The sequence below is a fragment of the Girardinichthys multiradiatus genome, chromosome 22, assembly GCF_021462225.1.
Source record: "Girardinichthys multiradiatus isolate DD_20200921_A chromosome 22, DD_fGirMul_XY1, whole genome shotgun sequence".
NCBI lineage: Eukaryota > Metazoa > Chordata > Actinopteri > Cyprinodontiformes > Goodeidae > Girardinichthys > Girardinichthys multiradiatus.
Window position 1 is genome coordinate 964,251 of NC_061814.1, and position 19,415 is coordinate 983,665.

Sequence of the window (19,415 nt, forward strand, 5' to 3'; positions counted from 1 at the left end):
TATGATTTTAACTCAAAGATGTAACATAGCAAATGTCAGAAACTTATATTTCATACAGGCTTTGCCCTTTAAGGTTATCCCTAGTGGGTTTATCCGTTCCCCCACCTGCTGGATGGGCCTCGTCCTGGTACATATAAATTTCACTAAGACAGCGTAATCAGCTTCCAGTTTTTCTTCAGACTATTCTAGCCTAGCAGAGGTTTGTGCTTGTGGTTCGATGCGGTTCCAGTGAGGCTCAGACATTCTGCTCTGCCTTTAACCCACTAGCGATAGCCTTAAAGCACAAAGCCTATACTCCAACCAACAATTCTACTAGGCTAGCTAAACATTATTTCAGCTGAATGAGATTTATTATAATTGGTGGCAGGTGTGGACTCAAAAACAAATGTTAAAATTAGATCAAAATCACTTTCCTGAAACAAAGTAATTCCAGGTAAGCAAACAAGTTATTTTTCATGATCCACATATCTTGCTGGGTTGGTTTTGTCATTCAAAGACTTTGATATGTGGTTCACTCCTTTGTGATTTTTGGTTCCTTCTTTCGTTAAGGCATGGCATTGGTATTTTATTGGTCATTTTACTATCGTAGGTAGCATTTCAGTCACCAAAAATATTAAAATGTCAATATATATATTGTTGAAATTAGCTACAGTCATTCTCTTCCTAGTGACCAGCCAGAGTTGTACTTTTTACTCACATTTGCCAATTGTAGTTTAGTTCACTGAAGTTAGGATTTTTTGTTTGAGAAATAACTTAAATTTGCGTAATTATAAAATGGACTCTACGCTCACATTTTTCCTGACAAAATTCCATACTCTACTTCCAGAGTCACATTTCAGAGTTCTCTGCCTTCTTAGCCACTTTTACTGGGATAAATACACTGCTTACAAAATTAAAGCAACACTTTTTACCGCGACCCACTATGGAAGAAGCGCTATTCACCTTATTTTTAACGGAATACAGACACAGTAAATTGACGTTTTATTGTGCAAGCCTTCGGGTCGGGCACATCCGGTCCCTGGCTAGCTGATTTTCGTTCACTATAGAGGCTAATACAACAAGTTTTCTTCACAACCAATTCATTGGTATGGCTTCAAATTGTCAAATTACCCTGAAACAACCACAGCAGACATGTTGTACTTATGCCTGTGCAAAAAAACAAGAAAAAAAAACAAACAAACAAACATTGAGTGTGTTGGTTCTAACTGTTCGGAGTGCATAGAATAGACCAGCGCCACCTTCTGAGATCGGTTTAGGGGTTGTTACTGTGCATAATTAGGCAACAGGCTCAGCAAGACATGTTGTTACTGTTCTTGTGATGAGGGGGCGTTACTCTAGGAGGGCTGGACATGGCCATCAGAGGTCCTCATCCCATCAGCAGGACCGGTATCTCCTCCTTTGTGCAAGGAGGAACACAATGAGTTCTGCCAGAGCCCTACAAAGTGACCTTCAGCGGGTCACTGGCTTGAATGTCTCTGACCAAACTTTTAGAAAGAGACTTCATGAGGTTGGCCTGAGGGCCTGATGTCGTCTAGTAGGCCCTGTGATCACTGCCCGGTACTATGGAGCTCAGCTGACATTTGCCAAAGAAAACTGGAATGGGCAGGGCTGGTGCTGGTGCCCTTTTCTTTTCACAGATGAGAGCAGGTTCACTCTGAGCTCATGCGACAGACGTGAAAGGGTCTGGAGAAGCTGAGGTGAACTTTCTGTTGCCTGCATCATTGTTCAGAATGGTCAGTTTGGTGGTGGGTCAGTGTTGGTCTGGGGAGGCATAAGCATGGAGAGACGCACAGACCTGTACAGGATAAACAATGGCACCCTGACTGCCATTAGGTATCGGGATGAAATCCCTTAGACCCATTTTAGACCCTTCATTGGTGCTGTGAGTCCTGGATTCCTCCTGGTTCATTATAATACCTGGCCTCATGTGGCAAGAGTATGCAGGCAGTTCCTGGAGGATGAAGGAACTGATACCATTGCTTGATCTCCACGCTGCCCTGACCAAAGTCCAATAGAACATCTGTAGACAATCATGTTTAGGTCCTTCTGATGCCACCAGGTTGCACCATAGATGGTCAAGGAGCTTCTGAATTGAATTGAATTAAATTAGGACAGGAGTTCCCAAATGTTTTTATGCCATGGTAGCATACAACAGTATAAGCTTCTGGCTGGGGACCCCCTTTGCAAACCTAAGGACAATGCTATAAAATATGTAAAGAAACATATTTCTTAACTGTTATTCACTATTCAATCATAATTAAATTTGTTAGGCATATGAATATTATCAACTAACATGTTTTGAACACAATTATATTCCCACGGGCCCACGGCAGCACTCGCTGCCCACTGAGGACAGTAACTGCAGAAGAATTGGTGCTTTCATATGTAGTTGCAGTAACAGTGAAACTATGAGCATGGCTCAGGTGCTAGAGGTTTGTCCTGTAACTGGTGGGTTGCTGGTTTGAACCCCCGGTCTGTCCATCTCAGTGCTGTCCTCGGACAAGACACTTCACCCGCCTTGCTTATTGATGGTGGTTAGAGGGCCCGGTGGCACTGATTGTATGTCTGTTCTGTCATTCTGTCATTCTGTGGCTACAATGTAGTCTACCACTAGAAATTATATTTTATAATAATAATAGATCATATTTTATGATGTTTGAAAAAATGTGATTCTGTTTTCTTATTTATGCTTTTTTTTTCTTATATTCTCTTCAATTTCCCCCCTAGTGACCCTGGCAGCCCCCAAGGGGTTTGCAGCTCCAATTTTAAAAACACTGACTTATGATATGGAATAAAGTGTGTAAATACATTTTTTGATACTTGTTTCAGCCTAGAAAACTGTCTAATTCCATACTTTTCTAGACTGTCCAGCAACCCGTCTCACATTTCGCCGGATTCATGGTTAAACAAAACTTACCTTCCTCAGTTTGATAACAGCCTCTCTGGTCTCCGAGTTGGTCGACAGTTCAAACATGCTTATTCCATCTCCGTCTATTAGGCGATAGTTTACAAGTCCGTTGTCTTCAAGATCAGGGTCTTTGGCCTTTAGGCGGCCCACCTCCTCTCCTGGCACCTTGTCCTCTGACACCGACATGGAATACACACCTGGTAGAGGTTAAAAGAAATAAAAAGTCAGAAAATTTACTTGCCTGGCCGGTCAACGAGAGCCGTGTTATCTTGTGGTCACGGCTTGCTTTGGTATTCAACACCTTTGAACGTCTTTGGAGAATTCCTGGCCGGCTGTCAACATGTTTACCGGCTGTGACAGGGTCAGCTTTGGAGGGCAGCAAAGGATTAACACAAAATATACCATCTGCCTCATATGGCCCAAAGGATATTATCTCCTGCAGTGTCAGGTGTGTGTGTGTGTGTGTGTGTGTGAGAGAGAGAGGGATGAGAGTGGGTGAATGCAAGGATCCTGGCTTTCATAATGTAAGCAGGAGGACCATATGTTTTCTTTTATCCTTCCTTATCTTCCATTTCTCATCTTCTCATTCTGCCTCCCCTCTCTGTCCTACCCAGACATTTTCTCCCTTTTTCCTCTCATTATTCTTCCAACTCTGTTCCTCCTTTCTTAAAATAATTATCTTCTTTTTACCTGTGTCCATCATCCCTTTTCTGTTGTTTTTGCTCCCGCCGTCTTCCTCATCTCCACCACCTCTTGGATTTCAGAGAACTTAACATTTTGACTTGTACATAATTAGCATGTTTATCCTGCTCACCCAGGTGTAGCGATCCTATGAATCATGAAATTTTTTTGGTCATGTGTCATCTTAGCAAATGCGGGCGGAAGAAAAAAGTGTTTTTCCCAGAGATGGACCCATCCAGGTGGAATCCCCACCAGCTACCCTCCAGCTCTTTACTTTTTCTTCACCACACCTGCATCGATCCCCACCAAATCCCTCTTAACCTTTCATCTCCTTCTCTGTACCTGCCTATTAAACTTCTCATCACTGTGTTTGGCTTCGTCCTGCCTTTGCCCTTTCTGGTCTCCCAAATCTTTTCCATCACCCTCACTTCTCCTCCCCCTTTTGCCCTATTTCTCCTATGCCTGCCTGCCTGCTCCTCAGTACCCTTCTGGGTAAAAGCTCATTTCATGCTTGCCCCCCTCCCTTTGCCCTTTTCCTCTTGCTCTTCCCCTGTCATATCCTTGCTTGTCCTAAGTAGCTTAACTTCAGTGGCTTCTGGCAGTTGATTTAAACATTGTATGACAGAGCACACGGCCAGCTTGGTGTACCTGGCTACAGGCAGAAAATGTAGTGTAGCACACACAGTAGATGTACATTTACATTCAAATCCCACATTGACAGAAATCTAAAAAGATTTTTGATTAATTTACATAGAGAAAGTCAGTAAGTTATGCAATCCTCAACATTTTTAGCTTCTTACTCAAATAAAATAATGGTAGCAGAGATTTGGGAGCTCACAAGCAGAAGTAAAGAACCATTACTACGAAGTCAAATAGTGAGGGAACAACAAAATAAACAGCATCAATTATTAAAATATGTTTTTAAAATAATTGTTTAGTAGTAATTATATCAGGACACCACATCTAATGCTTTATGACCCACAGTGGTGTTCTGATCCCAACTTTGGGAACTACTGGTTCAGACCACCGTGATTGCTTTCATTCTTCTTACCATCCACACAAATGATTGGTTTGTTTGTTTCCCAGATAAAATTGGTTAATCCAAGCTGGCTTCTCTAAAACAAATACATACAGAAATGAGCCAGTCTTTTGATGAGGTCTTTCAAAGGAATCTCCTTTCAAACACATCTTAGGCTCAGCCATGAATGGAACAAAAATGACTGAACTACACACAAAGAACAAAAGAGGGGGGTGAAAACTTTGAATACAAGAATGCAGAGTTTTAACCCATTTCTTTGCACATCTCCCAGGAAGGATGAGTCACAGCTAAAATCCCTGTGATGTCATAGAACTATAAAACGCTGGCACAGTGCACTGTTTTATCTTTTATCTTCCCTAGGTTGCACCGGGAAGGACACGTGCGTGAATGTCTTGATCTCACTGGCCAAGTAAAAGACTGCATCTTCAAAGAAACCTTGGATCCAAAGTAAAGTGTGATCTGTTTTTGTGTTCCCGGTGACCATAACTCAGCAGAAAATAAGACTAGCCATCTTCATCTTTCTGTCTAAGGTTCTACAGAAAAGCATCTGAGCTAAAGTTTCCCATTGTTGGCCCATTGGATGTGCTCGGCTGTTCATTTGAAAGGGTCACAGTAAAGGTACATTCAGACCCACCCCGATTTCAAATAATTTTTTGCCTCATTCGCGCGCTGTCGCTCGCCTGACATTTCACCAGCAAAACGCGTGGCCAACGAGTGACAACGCTCCACTGCGTCATCAAATAGGAGTAGCTTCTATCTGCTGCTTGCCGGTTTCAACTCAACATGGAGTGAGTCACGGTGCTTTATTTATGGACACACCTTTAGAGATTGTGTCTGAGCAGAGAAAATAAATTTAGGATATAACAATTTAAATATTGTTTATTCATTGTGTTTTGCGTTGTTTGTGGTGCCTAACTCCTTGTGTACTAAAAGGCTATTGAGCCTAGAGCTAATTTGGTTTATATAGGTGATGGCTGATAAAGTCACTTTACTTCTGCAGTGTGAGCTTAATCCATTTTATGGATTAAGCTCACACTGAATTGTGTTTGTCTTTATCTCAACTCACTAATCTGCCTGAAATATGCCTGCATAGTCCTTAAAACCTTGCTAAATGGTGTCACCATTACTGCTAATGCTAAAGCTGTGCTATTGCTAAGATGGTAGCCACCATGAATAAGTATTAATTTTTGTATTAATGGTGCTTAAAGGTATTAAAGGTATGATTAATTTCTAATTTAAAATATTTATTTTATCAAAAAAATATATTATTTTCCCTTCTTCTTTGCATTGTAAAATGGTTGTTTGAACACCTAGGAACTGTGTTCTTAATTAGTTTGAAAGCTAATTTGATCATAATCCCAATTCCACAAAACAAACCTTAGTTCTTAAACATACATTTTTACACGGTGATATCACTGCATCGATATATTGGTTATTGGTTTTAGTTATGTTCTTTTATTCCTTTTTTTCCTTAGTTTATTAGTTTTTTTTCAGTTGTTTTTTAACAGGGGGTACACCGCCTGTCGCCCATAGACTGCTGGAGTTAGGCACCAGCTTCCCCGCGACCCACTATGGAATAAGCGGTAGAATATGAATGACTGACTGTTTTTTAAAGAGTTTGTTAGTTCTTAAATCTTTTTGGTAATAAATTATTTTATTTTGGGGAGAAGTTTGTGTTTAATGCACTGCTGTTTGCGAACACCAGAGTATGAATTCACTCCTTCATCCATTGTTCTGATACCACACCTCACCAAGCTGGTATTTATAAAACTATAACTGACAGAGACAGCTGTTTGGCTATTAAGGACTGATAATCAGGTGGTGGTAATTTTGATCAAAATTACTAACTGTTAATAATTGCCTTTGGCACCTATTAATAGTTATTCATAGTCAAACCAAACATATTGTTGCACAACACAGCTATAAATCCCATCTCTGCTTGCCATTTCACAACTTAGATTCACAGCTCCATCACAGCACCTATCTGTTACTTTACTTGTCTCTAGCCTGCAAGCCTTTTGTGTTGCAGCCACAATGACAGATCCAAATGTTTTGAAAAGTAATTTTTTACACTAATATTCCATTTTAAATGGACTAACGTGACTGTGACCAGATATATTTTTAAAGTACCCTACCCAACACTGTCCAGTCGTTAAATCTCCTCACTACTGAATATTCCATTGTTAGTGTTATTCTAAGTGGAAGCGATTGAGAATGACAGCAACTCAGCCACAAAGTGGCTGTGCCCGAATGCACAGATTGTGCTCAGTGGATGCTGAGGCACATAGTGTGCAGAGATCGTCAACCTCTGCAGGCAATAGCTACAGACTAGACCTTCAGATTAGCTCAAGGGCATAGAAAGCTTCATGGATTGGGTTTGGTAGTTTGCAAGGAAAACCTGATTGTAGTGTCAAGTGTAAAATTTTGTTCAGAGGGGATTATGGTGTCTAGCAGTCAGTATTGAGCTCTGCCCCTTAGTTTCAGTAACAGAAACCCTTAATGCTTCACCATGAAAACACATGTTTGGCAATGTCATGCTCCCAACTTTGTTGGAACAGTTTGGTGAAGACCCTTCCTGTTCCAACATGACTCCACACCATAGCACAACGTCAGGTTCATAAAGACATAGATGAGCCAGGATGATGTGGAAGAACTTGACCGCCTTGCACAGAGTCCCAGGATCCACCAGACAGAACAACTTTGGGCTAAACTAGAGTAGAGACTGAGTCAGGCCCTCTTGTCCAACATCAGTGTTTGACCTTACATACAACGCTTCTGGAAAAATTGTCAAAAATTCCCATAAACACATTCATAAAGTTTCTGGAAAGCTTTTCCAGAAGAGTTGAATCGGTTATAGCTGCAAAGGATGGGCCAACATTAAATTAAACTATTAAGAATAGCATGTCAGTTAAGTTCATATGTGTGTGAAAGCAGAAAAATGAGAACTTTAAGAAATATAGTTAAAATTCAATTCTAGGTAATAACCTCTACAGAGAACATTTTTAACAGCCATTATTTAGCTGTCAGTATTCTTGGTTTATCATAAAATAGTATTTATGAAATGTGAAACTTTTTTTCAAATATGGTTACATTTCAGTTATTCAGTTCCCTTTTCCCCATGAATAAATACATATTTGTTTCCTGCTTCTATCTTTTTCTCTCCTTTGGGTGAAACCTGGCAGAAAAAGTTTAAATTAAAGCTCCAACATGGTTTTTATTCAAACACTCAAGTCATGTTAGGGGATTTTTAATTGATTAATTTTGGTGAGCTTTATGAGAAGAGACAGTTCTATAAAAGCAATTTCAGAAGTCTGTGAAGGTGAATGAAATGTTCAAACAGAAGACTGTAGACATCCACTAACATATATTCTCTTCAAACAGCTTTTATGACCTGCTTTGTTCCCCACTGATTATCTTTAAACAAGAACTAGAGAGTGATGGCTTTTAAGCTCTGTGGCAGACATATATTAACAGTATTTAACAAAACCACCTCTGTCATGTAAGCCTAATAAAGACTGAAGTCACAGAGTTACAACACTTCTCATCTTTATTTTCCTTTCTTGCTTCTAATAACCCCTGTCTGTGGCCTGATGAGTTTTTGGAGGGGGGAGTGAAGCACGCTTGATAATGAGGTGAAAGGCAGAAAATTACAGGGACAGCAAGGCTGTTAGAAACATGTAGACAGAGACATGAAGCCTTGGAAGGAAGGAAAAAATGCCACAGCCTAATGGAAAGAGTAAAAAAAGCCCAGAACCACAGAATAAAGTCTAGGTTTCTGTAGAAAATGCATATGTATTACTCTTATGTCTGTTGTTATCTTGTTTTATCTGTTTCAGTTTTCTTTAGAGTTTGTTGCACCTTGATGATGTTTTTTGGCTTTAACTTCAGTGAATGAAGCAGCCAGTGTGGCTTATTCAAAGCAGGATATCTAAACAGCACCTTGCCTTAATTCATCGCCGTAACTCAAGAGCAGCCCTAGATATGTGAGCGAGCTTCAACCTGATATGTTGGTGGCAAGTGTTAATTCTAGTTTTGGTCTTTTCTGTTTTATCCTTTCTATGCCTTCTCTCAGTCAACCTCACTACTAAATAAGTAATCACTGTCCTCATTCTCACCATCTGGGAACCAGTTCTTGCAGGTGGTTGGGCTGCTTCCACAGCATGCTGCTGGTCTGCGTGTTGTCTCACATCACATATGCAAACTGCTAAAGATGCTCAATGTGCTATAATAAAAGGAGCCGCTTTCCTCAAGAATAGGACTCAGAGATAATATTTGGTTACATACCATACTCTTTAGACCTGTAACTTTAAGTTCAGAATGATTTAAGACAAAGGGCCTCCACATACTCAGCAAAAACTGTCAGAAAAGAATGTTGTCGTTCTTTTCTCACAACCCTAGTTTAAGAGTTCTTACAGCTTGTTCACAAGACATCATCTGGAAAAACCGTTTTTTTCTTGTAGTATCAGACAACTATTGTGTGATTGGTTAGTATTTTGAAGTAGTTTGCAGAAAACCCTCCTGTCACTCGGTCTTAAAAAATCTGCAATCAAGTGTCTTGTGAATTATGAAATGTCCCCGCGAGAACGAATTCTGTTTTCATGCAAGCTAACTTGGGTAGAGAAACAAATTTATTGAGCTATAGTATATACAGGCCTTTACTTTATGAGAAACTACTTGAAATTTTTGACCAATCACTCATTAGTCATGGGACACCACATGAGCAAATAGTTCTGCCCAGATAATGTTTTGAGATCAAGCTGGAAGAACGTTTGCTAAAAGGAAAGCGATCAACTTGTTTAGTTCTTGCCGAGTTTGCAGAAGCCTTAATTTCCCAAAGTAAGCAAAAAGGCTGAAACCTTAGGGTCTTTTGGACTATTTAAAATAAAATAATTTCTGCTGTTTGGAGGCATTTTAATCTAATTTTCCCCCGCAGAGGCCGAACTGCATTTGTCTTCCGGAGGTGTCATTAGATAAAAAGATGGCATATGATTTAATTATCTAATAATAAAACACCACAATATTTGTCAAAGCAAAGTTCCTGTCAGTATATGAGTCTGTCTGGCATAGAAGGTGCAAGTTATTATTATTATTATTATTATTATTATTATAGTAAGCTCCGGATACAAAGGTGACTGTTTTAAACTTGACACCCTGTTGTAGATGTTGACGAGTCTTAGCGAAGACATTTTTCCACTGTCCTGTAGTACCGACAGAGGTGGCTAATGAAGACTTGCAGTTGTGGCTGACAACACATTAAATCATTCATCATTTATTGGTATAAAAAAACAGTATCAGTGATACAGTGCAAAGATCCAGACAATTTTAAGCACTGTAATACTAATGTGTAGCTACCTGATTACCACCCATGGCAATATATGTGTTATCTGCTTTTGGAAGATTCTATTGGTGCTTAACTAAAGAGGTAGAAGGTATTCTACTTTCTGATTGGTGCAGAAAAAGTACCAAAGACCTGGTGTGGACTGATAGTCCACATTTCTAAAAGTTTAAAAAATTGTGGTTTACCTGCTGGGATGTCTAAAGAGACTTCAGTGGTCACAAGTTATCCTCATTGAGAAAGATAAATAATTGCTAAAAAGATTTATGAAGCCTATTGCCACAGATAAAAACACAACTGTGCTTAACATTGTTGTATTAGAACGTTGGCTGAGCATTCATTTTCCATTTCCTAACAGTCACTAAAGGGTTAAAATATGACTTGTGTATATGATTCTCTTTTTTATTAAGTGGACTATTATTGGTCTTTTTTCTTTTTATAGTGGCAAACTTCAGGGGGCACTATTAACCACCACAAGGTGACACTAGTGCATCTTGTTATTTGACAACTTTATGCTTTTTGGTGCATTCCATTTGTACTAGGAAGTTGGACCTCCTGAGTTACAAGTTGGAAAAAATAGCATGATTACTCCCTCCACAGATTCAACATGAAAAGTTTCCAAGTTTCTCAACAATCCTGACTTAAACATAGCATATTTGTACTGACCTCCCATCAAAAACTGTTCATTTGTGAGTTACAATAAAAAGTGGACTGACCATTCCAAATTGATCCATTGGATAAGTAAAAAATAAAGAAATAACAAGGAAGTACTTTATATATCTTATTCATTCCAACCTAAGGTTAAGCCAATTCTGGAATTCAATGAAAACTGACCATATGTACAGGCACAATATTTGAAACAAATATGTAGAATATGTAATCATCTGAAATCACACAACTGTTGCTAAGGTTAGATCAGTGTAAGATAATCATGATAAATAATGTTGCTGTATTTCAGTAAAAACAGACAAAAATGGAATTAGAGCTGTATTTGTGCTTGAAATGCCATTCCCTATCACACATTGTGACACAGTATAAATAAGCAGAAATGTTAGTGTGGAAACTTCAAAGACCTTACATTCGGAAGATAGTCTGCTGAAAACAAAAATGGATTCCAGTTGTCATGGTCCACAAAATCAGATTTTAGCTTTCCTTGGCAGGGCAGTGGAAGAGCTGTCAGGTTGTTGAAGCACACAGCAACAAGAGTGATGGCTTTGACAGTCTCTTTTTCTGTATCTCCCTCTCTTCTGCATTCTACCTAGCTGGGTTGACTCATGTCCCTCTCTTTTCTTGTCTGTTCAGCTTCTCCACAGGCTAAATCCTGATCCCTCATCTCTCCTTTTTCTCCCTTGCAATACTCTGTCCATCCACTCCTGCAGCTACTCTGCAACATTCCTGCCCGGGGTTCCTTGCTTTAGAACTACAGGAGGGGAAGGAGAAATGGGGTAAGAACCAAAAATGGCATAGTAATGCAGATGGTAAAAAAGCTAGCTGAAGAAGAAAAAGATAAAAACACAGTGAATGCTGGACAGAAACTAGGTAAGGTGGTAGGGCAAACAATATAGCAAAGCAGAACAACTATACAGACTGGAGCTTGAGTGTAGAAAAAGATCATGTTCGGGAATTCTACATGATCTCAATATTTCTTTTCTACCTAAGGAACCTTTGCTGTGTGTGGGAGCTCATTGTGGAAGCCAAAATCTGTTATGGTAAGATAATGACCATTAAACAGAGTATAATAAATATGGATAACAAATTAAAATAAATGTACATACTCTGTGGGAAATTTGGAGGGTTGTCATTAACATCTGTGAGGGTGATTTTGACCTCAGTGGTCCCTGACAGCCCCCCCATGTGACCACCCATATCTTTGGCCTGGATGACAACATCATATTCCTGGCGCGCCTCACGGTCCATGTTCGGCAAGGCAGTACGGATTATCCCTGAAAGACAAGAAATGAAAAATTCTGGTTTATTTTACTGGACAGCAGGACTGAAACAAATTGAGAGACTGAAAAAAATGATCTCAGAGGTGTCATTGAGCTAATGGGAGGTTTTGGCATGTAAAGGTCTGAAAAAACTATAACTATGTTTTAAGATCCTGGCTGAAGGCCTACTTTACCTACTTCCAAGGTGCATGGTGAGGTGAAGTTACCAGTAACACTTGAAATAGTGAGGAAACAGCTTCATTAGCAGCTCATTAACTGGTGATGTTGCTACGGTATACAGTGAGTCAAAAACACAGACATCCAAACGTTTCTGGCACAAGTTCCCCTTCTTCCGAGGTGCATGGTAAATGTGTGAGCATTAAAAAGAATAGGGCTTAGGACTGAACCGTGGGATTTGCAAAAAGTTGTTAAGGTGTAGAGGTTTGTAACATATACTGATAAAAAATTGATTTCTGAGAAATATGAATGTAAAATATCAAATATCAGTCTTCACTTTTAAACCAGGATTTAAAGATTTCAGTGGGTTTCCCTGTGAGCCAGGGGTGAGCCTACGGTCTTGCTTTAGCCCAGACCCCAAATAGTTTGATTTTAAACATAATTTAAAGTGAAAATAACATTGGGCATGTTGTACCAGCTCAAATTAAACAAAGAAGGTTTACATTAATTTCACTTGGTTTATATTTTTTGCCAGTACTTGAAGTGAAGGATGAAGACAAACAGAGTTCCAGACTGATAAAATAAACATTTTGCTGAAGCAGATAATGACACATTTTGTAATATTTAGTTAAAACATAATCTTTCTGCTCATTCCGTCTGAGAAAAGTTATTCCTAAACTCAGAGAAAGTTTACTGCAGGTCAAGTAAATGAGCTTCCGTTCTCATCTACATAAATGACTTTTTAAATGTTACTCTCATCAGTGTGCTCCACTCATGAGGCTCCATGGTTTTGATTTCTTACATTTCAAAACAGGAAAATGGTATAAAGTTGATTTTCTTACATCTCAGTCAAATGATATGATCCTAAAAACCCTTTTATTTATCTATTTGAATTATGCTGAGATATTTCCAAATATTTAATTAAAATTCTTCCATCTTTTATGAACAGGTTCTGTTTCACTGCCATCTTTCCAACCGTTCATTTCACTTATGAAGAAAGTATTTTCATTTGGTCCACCAAAAATAATAAATGAAACATTTTACACAGTCAGTTGTTCTCTACTGACCATGTGAGCCATTATTGTGCAGTTTTACAATTCAACATTTTTGCCGAGAAAATTTAGTTCAAAATACAACATAGAGTCTCAACCTGGGCTCTCATTTTTTGTCCTATTATCAGTATTAATATTACAGTTATTATGGTATTCATAACATAGTATGTATATATTACCATGAGTAAAACTGCATTCTTATTTAATGAGTTTAGTTTTAATATTAATAACAGTAATAATGTTTTAGTTTTAATATAGTGCAGAATGTGGCTTTTAATATTACACGTATTATTCAGAAAATCTTACTTTTGCACTTCCTTCTATGTCTTATTGGGACCAGTAGATGTGTTTTATTTCCTGGTTTATTGACCAACACTGTCTACATGTAGAACTAGACTATAGGACTGGCTGCAGCGAGGAGGTGCAATGTGGTGATCTGAAGGACCTTTTACTGTGTTTAGCTACTTTAGGATTAAATGCTTTGATTGTGACTGAAGGACCAGATATTTTTCACATCATGATGGAAGTCCAGCTAGAAGCTTACAGAGAGGGCTCCTACCGTTGCCTATCATGGCCAGACCATTTAACTCTGACTGGAGCTCAGGTGAATGTCCCTCATCATGACCCTGATGAAGATCATTCGTGAAACTTCCTCATGTCTAGCTGGGTGAATAAGTTATTAGCTGCAGTTTACAATTAGCCCATTCTCAGTCAATACAAAGTGTTTAGTAGGTATGTGATGAATAACAACAAGTACCAGAATATAAAATTCTATATGTTGCGCTGGAAACCTCTGACTCTATAATTTATTTTTGGCATTAATTATAAACCGTTTCACCAAAATTCTGTAAGACAAATTTTTTACAGCAGTACTGATGATCAGGGCACTTTAAATTTTCCATGAACATACGACTGTCTTCTCATTTAACTTAACTTAGTGGAGTATGAACTCATATTTATTTATGTAATATTTTAAATTATTCATAAATTATGCAGACAGCTCTGCAGGAGGAGAGACCACAGTTCCAGGTTTGGAAGCAGAAGCTCAGTGATGTCCTGCCATCCTCTACTACTCTAAAGCAACAACTCTGGCCAGATGCAGGATGGTAAAAAATTAAATGTAAAATAGTGATTTTAACTTTTCCTGCTTATGGATCCAGTGCAACTTAAGGAATAATGGAAGGAATTAATGAACTGTAAAACTCTAAAACTGCTCATTATCTATTATTTATCAGTTGAAACAAAAACAAATTTTATAGCAAATAGTTAGGGATGGGTACTGAATTCTGTACTTTTAGGAAGCACCTGGTTGAGCACAATATTTTTCTTGTCAGCCTCAAATATACGGCTAACTCCTTCATTTGGCACCATTAGCACACCTGCATCCATTAGCGACTCATCATCTGCAACCAGCAACATTGGAGAAGAAATGTTTGAAACAATTGAGATGTTACAATACAAACGACTGGATGTTGTTTTGATGTATTAATTATAGTTTAAATATTGATAAATAAATATGTTAAATTGAAAAGTTTTGACATTTTATTATTAAATCAATTAAAATGTATTACCACATAAACACACAAAAATACTGAAAACCGGTACCGATGAGTACCGGTATCGATTCCCAGGTACCGGGCATCGGTATTGTATCGGTTCAAATGTAAAAGATACCCATCCTTACTAATAGTTGTTTAAATGGAGTAAAGGAGTAATGCCATCTGCTGGACTGAAGGTGTATTGTAGTTTTCTTCAGAATCCATATGTCATAAGGCTGATTTAAATAAATGGTCCATAGCCTTTCTGATCTGTGGAGAAAGAAAGTACACAATTCCGCGGGATTCCTTTTACCCTTGTAAAACAAATCCTTGGGCTTTAAATCCTGGGGCTTTCTGTGGGAAAGGGGCTCATGAGTGAGGCTGCTGTTACAGTTAATGGGGTCTGTTCAATGTTACTGCTTACGGCTTCTTAGTCTCTCCACAGATTCGTGCAATAAAAATAATCAATGCATGCATATAAACATTAATAATTAATTTTGCATGTAAATTTACATTATTATTTACATTATTGTGGGCAATAAAGTAATTTAAGCAACAAAAAAATCTGAAGAGCCAGAAAGCAGCCTAAAAACTACTAAAAGATGTAAGATAAAACTGTGGAGATCACTGTAGTTTTATGTAGTCTAAAAGGAATATTATTTTAAGCACAGGAGAAGGAGGATATGTTGGATGTTGCACACTTTAATTCTGAAAAGAAAATTTGCTGTAAGAGGAATCACAAAATTAATCTTTAAGGATCAAGCTTTGAGTTTAATTTTCCACATTTTATAAACTTTTATTCCAACTTGATGCTTTTTTCTTCCTCCTCAGTTGCTTCCTGATAAAATAAAATGGAATAAAAAATAATCACCAATTTATGTCTAATGTTATTTTTAATAAGATTTATATCTGGAAAGAAAATTGTTCTGGTTGCACAGAAACAACAAAAAATAATCATCATAAACATCAGTGAAAAATTTGTTCAAAATTGTCAGTCTTTTTAATTGACTTTGTTGTACTGTATATACAATGTTTTTCCATGAGAAAAAAAAAGCATAAATACTTTTCATATGTATGCTAGAACCTGGTCTCACAGCTGAAACATCAAGTACGCCAGTGTGTACCAAGCTTGACATCTTAAAATACATATTTATACGGGGAGTGTAGTCATGTTAAAATAAATTTGGTCGGGTTCGTCGCAGCACAGCTGATTACACCTGGCTGGAGCTGATGCGGATAGTGGACAAAATGCATGGAGCTTCAATTAAAAAGGGAACAAATATGATTGATCTACTGACAGATTTTGGGTGGCTGTGCTCTGAGATTTACTCAGTAATTAGTTCTATGTGAGTCCTAATCAATGTCATCTCCTTTGTGATGTACTGCCCTCCTTATGGCTTTTGTGGAGCAAAAAAGAGTAAAATATTAAATTTTTTGTTAAATACACTTTGAGCAGAGAAGCAATTGTTTTCCCTCTGTTTACAATGCTTTTGACCGGGTCAAAAGCATTGTAATCACATGAAATGTCTCTAAAACCAGATTAATAAAATTATGGAGGAAAAAAACAACCTACTGCCATTCAATTGACTTCAGCCTACAACTGAACAGGTTTAAAGAGAAACAAAAGACATTATTTTTTTATCACACTTTATAAAAACAAAAAACAAAATAGTACGGTAGATGAAAAAAGGGAATCGGCAGATGGTCGGCTCTGAATATAAACAGTTACTTCCTGAATCTATTTAAAATCTTATGTTAAAAAATTATTATTTCTGTGTTTGCTGCCAAACAGATTCCAAATTAAGTAGAGATTGTCAATTTGAATATAGTACATATAAATTAAGTGATTTCTTAAAGAAATACAGGAAATTAGGCATAACTGGACATAGTTAAGGGGTTAGGCATATAGTTTTATGTTCTATCCATGCCTGCCCCGGGATTTTCCCACTGTCCAAACACATGCATATTAGTTTCATTGGTCTAAAACGGCATTAGGAGTGAGTGTGTAAGGCATGGTTGTTTAATATGTTAGTCTCCACATTGCCTTTTGATGAACTGGACATCTGCCCAATCACTACTGGAGGCATAAACAATAGATCAATGGACAGGGAAAGCTCCACCAGCTAGAAAGCAGTTAAGCCCTTTAATACATACATTGGTATGTGTATAGTATGCAACAACAGACATTAGTGGTATATAGAGAGAATTGGGGCAAATTAGAAACAATTGTCTAAAATGGGTTACAAATAATTTGTGAAATGAGTGAGAGATTGTGCAGATATCAGTGTTTCTAGGTCAAAGGTGAACAGCAAAATGTTTGAACTTGGACTTTCAAAATAAAACTGACAGATACTCTTTAAAATGACTAGATTTCTCAAATATTAGATTATTATTTTCAAAAGTGGAAATAAGCTAAAGAAAAATGCTATTTTCATTTATGCTGAATGTCTGATAAATAATTTTAATAACACCGTTAAAACAATTTCTATTTAAATTCTTTCATGCTTGTTTTTACTTTCCAATTAATCATCATATAGACTTAGATCACCTTCTATACAGACTCACACATTTTTACTAGATTACAAAAGTCTTCACAATATTTTGCAAACATCTAATTTTTGTGCACACATATTGTTTTATGCTCATAAAAACTCAGAAGATGAAAAAAAATGAAGAAATTGCTGCTAAAGCATTTTAATATATATTTTTAATTTGAAAGAGAACCCTTTCCTCCCCATCTGGTAAATAAATAAGAACTTTCATGCAGCATTTCCCATCCACTACTTTTTAAGCTTCAGTAATCTTTTCTGTTCATTTAAATGATCACCGTCTCTCTCTCTCTTTCTCCACATGTTCAACTGCAGAAAGGCTCTCTGGTGTCATTTACTACAAATGTGTGCGTATGTGTGTGACAGCATGAAAAGCTGATAATCTCCAAACCAATTAGAAATGTGAGCTATGGATTTGAGCCAGTCAAATACCCAACACTGGTTTGATTAGCTAGATTTACTCTGCTCAAATCTCTCAGACTCTCTGTGCCCAAACCACTCTTTTTCCATGAGCTTACTCTCTCTAAACCAATTTTTTCGAGCTTGCAGTTTATTTTTTCACTCTCTCTCTCTGACCTAACAGATCTCGGAGTCTGCCCTAACCTCTATCCTCATAACCAATTTCTTCTTTTAATGCAAACTCAAATATTAGGCCTATACTCTGCTGGGAACAGGCTTTAATGTCCTCTGGGACTTATTTTTCTTCTTGAATCTCTGGCTTCTTCTTTTTACCAGTTTTGGTGAAAAAATGCAGGGTTACATGATCGCTGCAGCAGTGACTCTGCAGCTTTGTACATGAAAAATGGTAGAAAAAGGAACTATTACATCAGTAAAGTGTATGTGTGTTGCTCTGTATGGTATTAAGACATGATTTTTGTCATCTGAAGTCTTTCTCTGTGTGGAGTTTCTATGTTCTCCCTCCAGCTACAAGACATTTTGGTTTCATCAGTCCAAAGCCATGCATTTTGGGGTAGATAGTGACCATGAATCATGACTCTATAGGTACAGTTTAAATCCCAACAGGAGCATTTTGTCCCAAATTATTTACGCTACAGACAGATTTAGATGTATAGTAATATTATTTCCATGCCAAAATGACATGTTGAAAATGAAATCCTTCTCAACAATAAATGGAAAAATATTTATTGACATTACATTAATCAAACCCTTCTTAGAATTGCTGGCCTCCGTTCTGCATGTTTCTTCATTTTGATCATTAATCTTCGATGATGAGCTCCAAGTCTCTGAGGTTTGAAGCCTCATCATCCTGTCTTTTGTTCTCTATCTGAGTCAAACCAGGACTCTGGTTCAACCTCTCCAAACTTGTATTATCATTTCCAGTAAGAAGAAACATGCTGGTAGAATTAGAATACTTTAAATCTAAATCTGCCAGGGGTAAGAAAAATGTTTACGTCTTTACTGTACACTCTATAAAAACACACATACACAATAGTTCTCATTGTCTGATTTTAAATTAGATGCCTTGATTTCTTTTTGCTAAATGCTAGAGATAATGACAGATAGTCTTTTTCAGGATATTTAGCATTTCAAATTCAGAAGTTTAACATACACTAAGGTAACTATACCATTGAATAATTTAGGAAATACCAGAAGATAATCTCATGGCTTTGTACATATCCTGTGGATTTACTCTAACGCACATGTCAAACATATTATTACACTGCATGACATCTTGGGGAAATATAAAACCAGTCTCTATATTGAAGGGAAATGTGGACCTCCACAAGTCTGGTTCATCATTGGGTACAACTTCCAGATGCCTGAAGATGCCATGTTCAGCTCTTTAAACAATTATACACAAAATTGTACAAAGATAATAGGAATGTCCAGCCATCATAGGTTTAGGAAGGAGACAGATTGTGTTTCCCAGATATGAATGTGAGTTCGTGCAAAATGTACAAATTGACCGCAGCTGGTTGAAGTTTGTCAGAGAGTATCAATATCCACATTGAAACGAGGCCTGAACCAGCATGAGCTGAAAGGACAAGCCATTACTCCAGAAGCAACATAAAATGTCAGATTGGTTTGCAAATGAACCCAGGGATGAATGTCTTATTTTCTGAAGACATGTCCTGTTGTCTGATGAAACTAAACTTGTGTTTGTGTTTGGCCTTTATAGCCCTCTGTGGGTGAAGCTAGCAAGGTGCAAACACCATCCCGAATGTGAAGTATGGCGTGAGAGGATTA

The 19,415-nt window shown here is 37.7% G+C and overlaps 1 protein-coding gene across 3 annotated transcripts in view; it reads right to left on the reverse strand.

The window, feature by feature from the left end:
• cdh11 (cadherin 11, type 2, OB-cadherin (osteoblast)) overlaps positions 1-19,415 on the reverse strand; it is a 139,431-nt gene that overhangs the window by 23,217 nt on the left and 96,799 nt on the right. For all 3 annotated transcript variants that reach the window (XM_047351614.1, XM_047351612.1, XM_047351613.1), the window contains 2 exons: positions 11,739-11,906; positions 2,918-3,105 (listed from right to left, as the gene is read on the reverse strand). In XM_047351614.1, the coding sequence (XP_047207570.1) occupies positions 2,918-3,105; positions 11,739-11,906 (356 nt within the window). The remainder of the gene's footprint in view (positions 1-2,917; positions 3,106-11,738; positions 11,907-19,415) is intronic.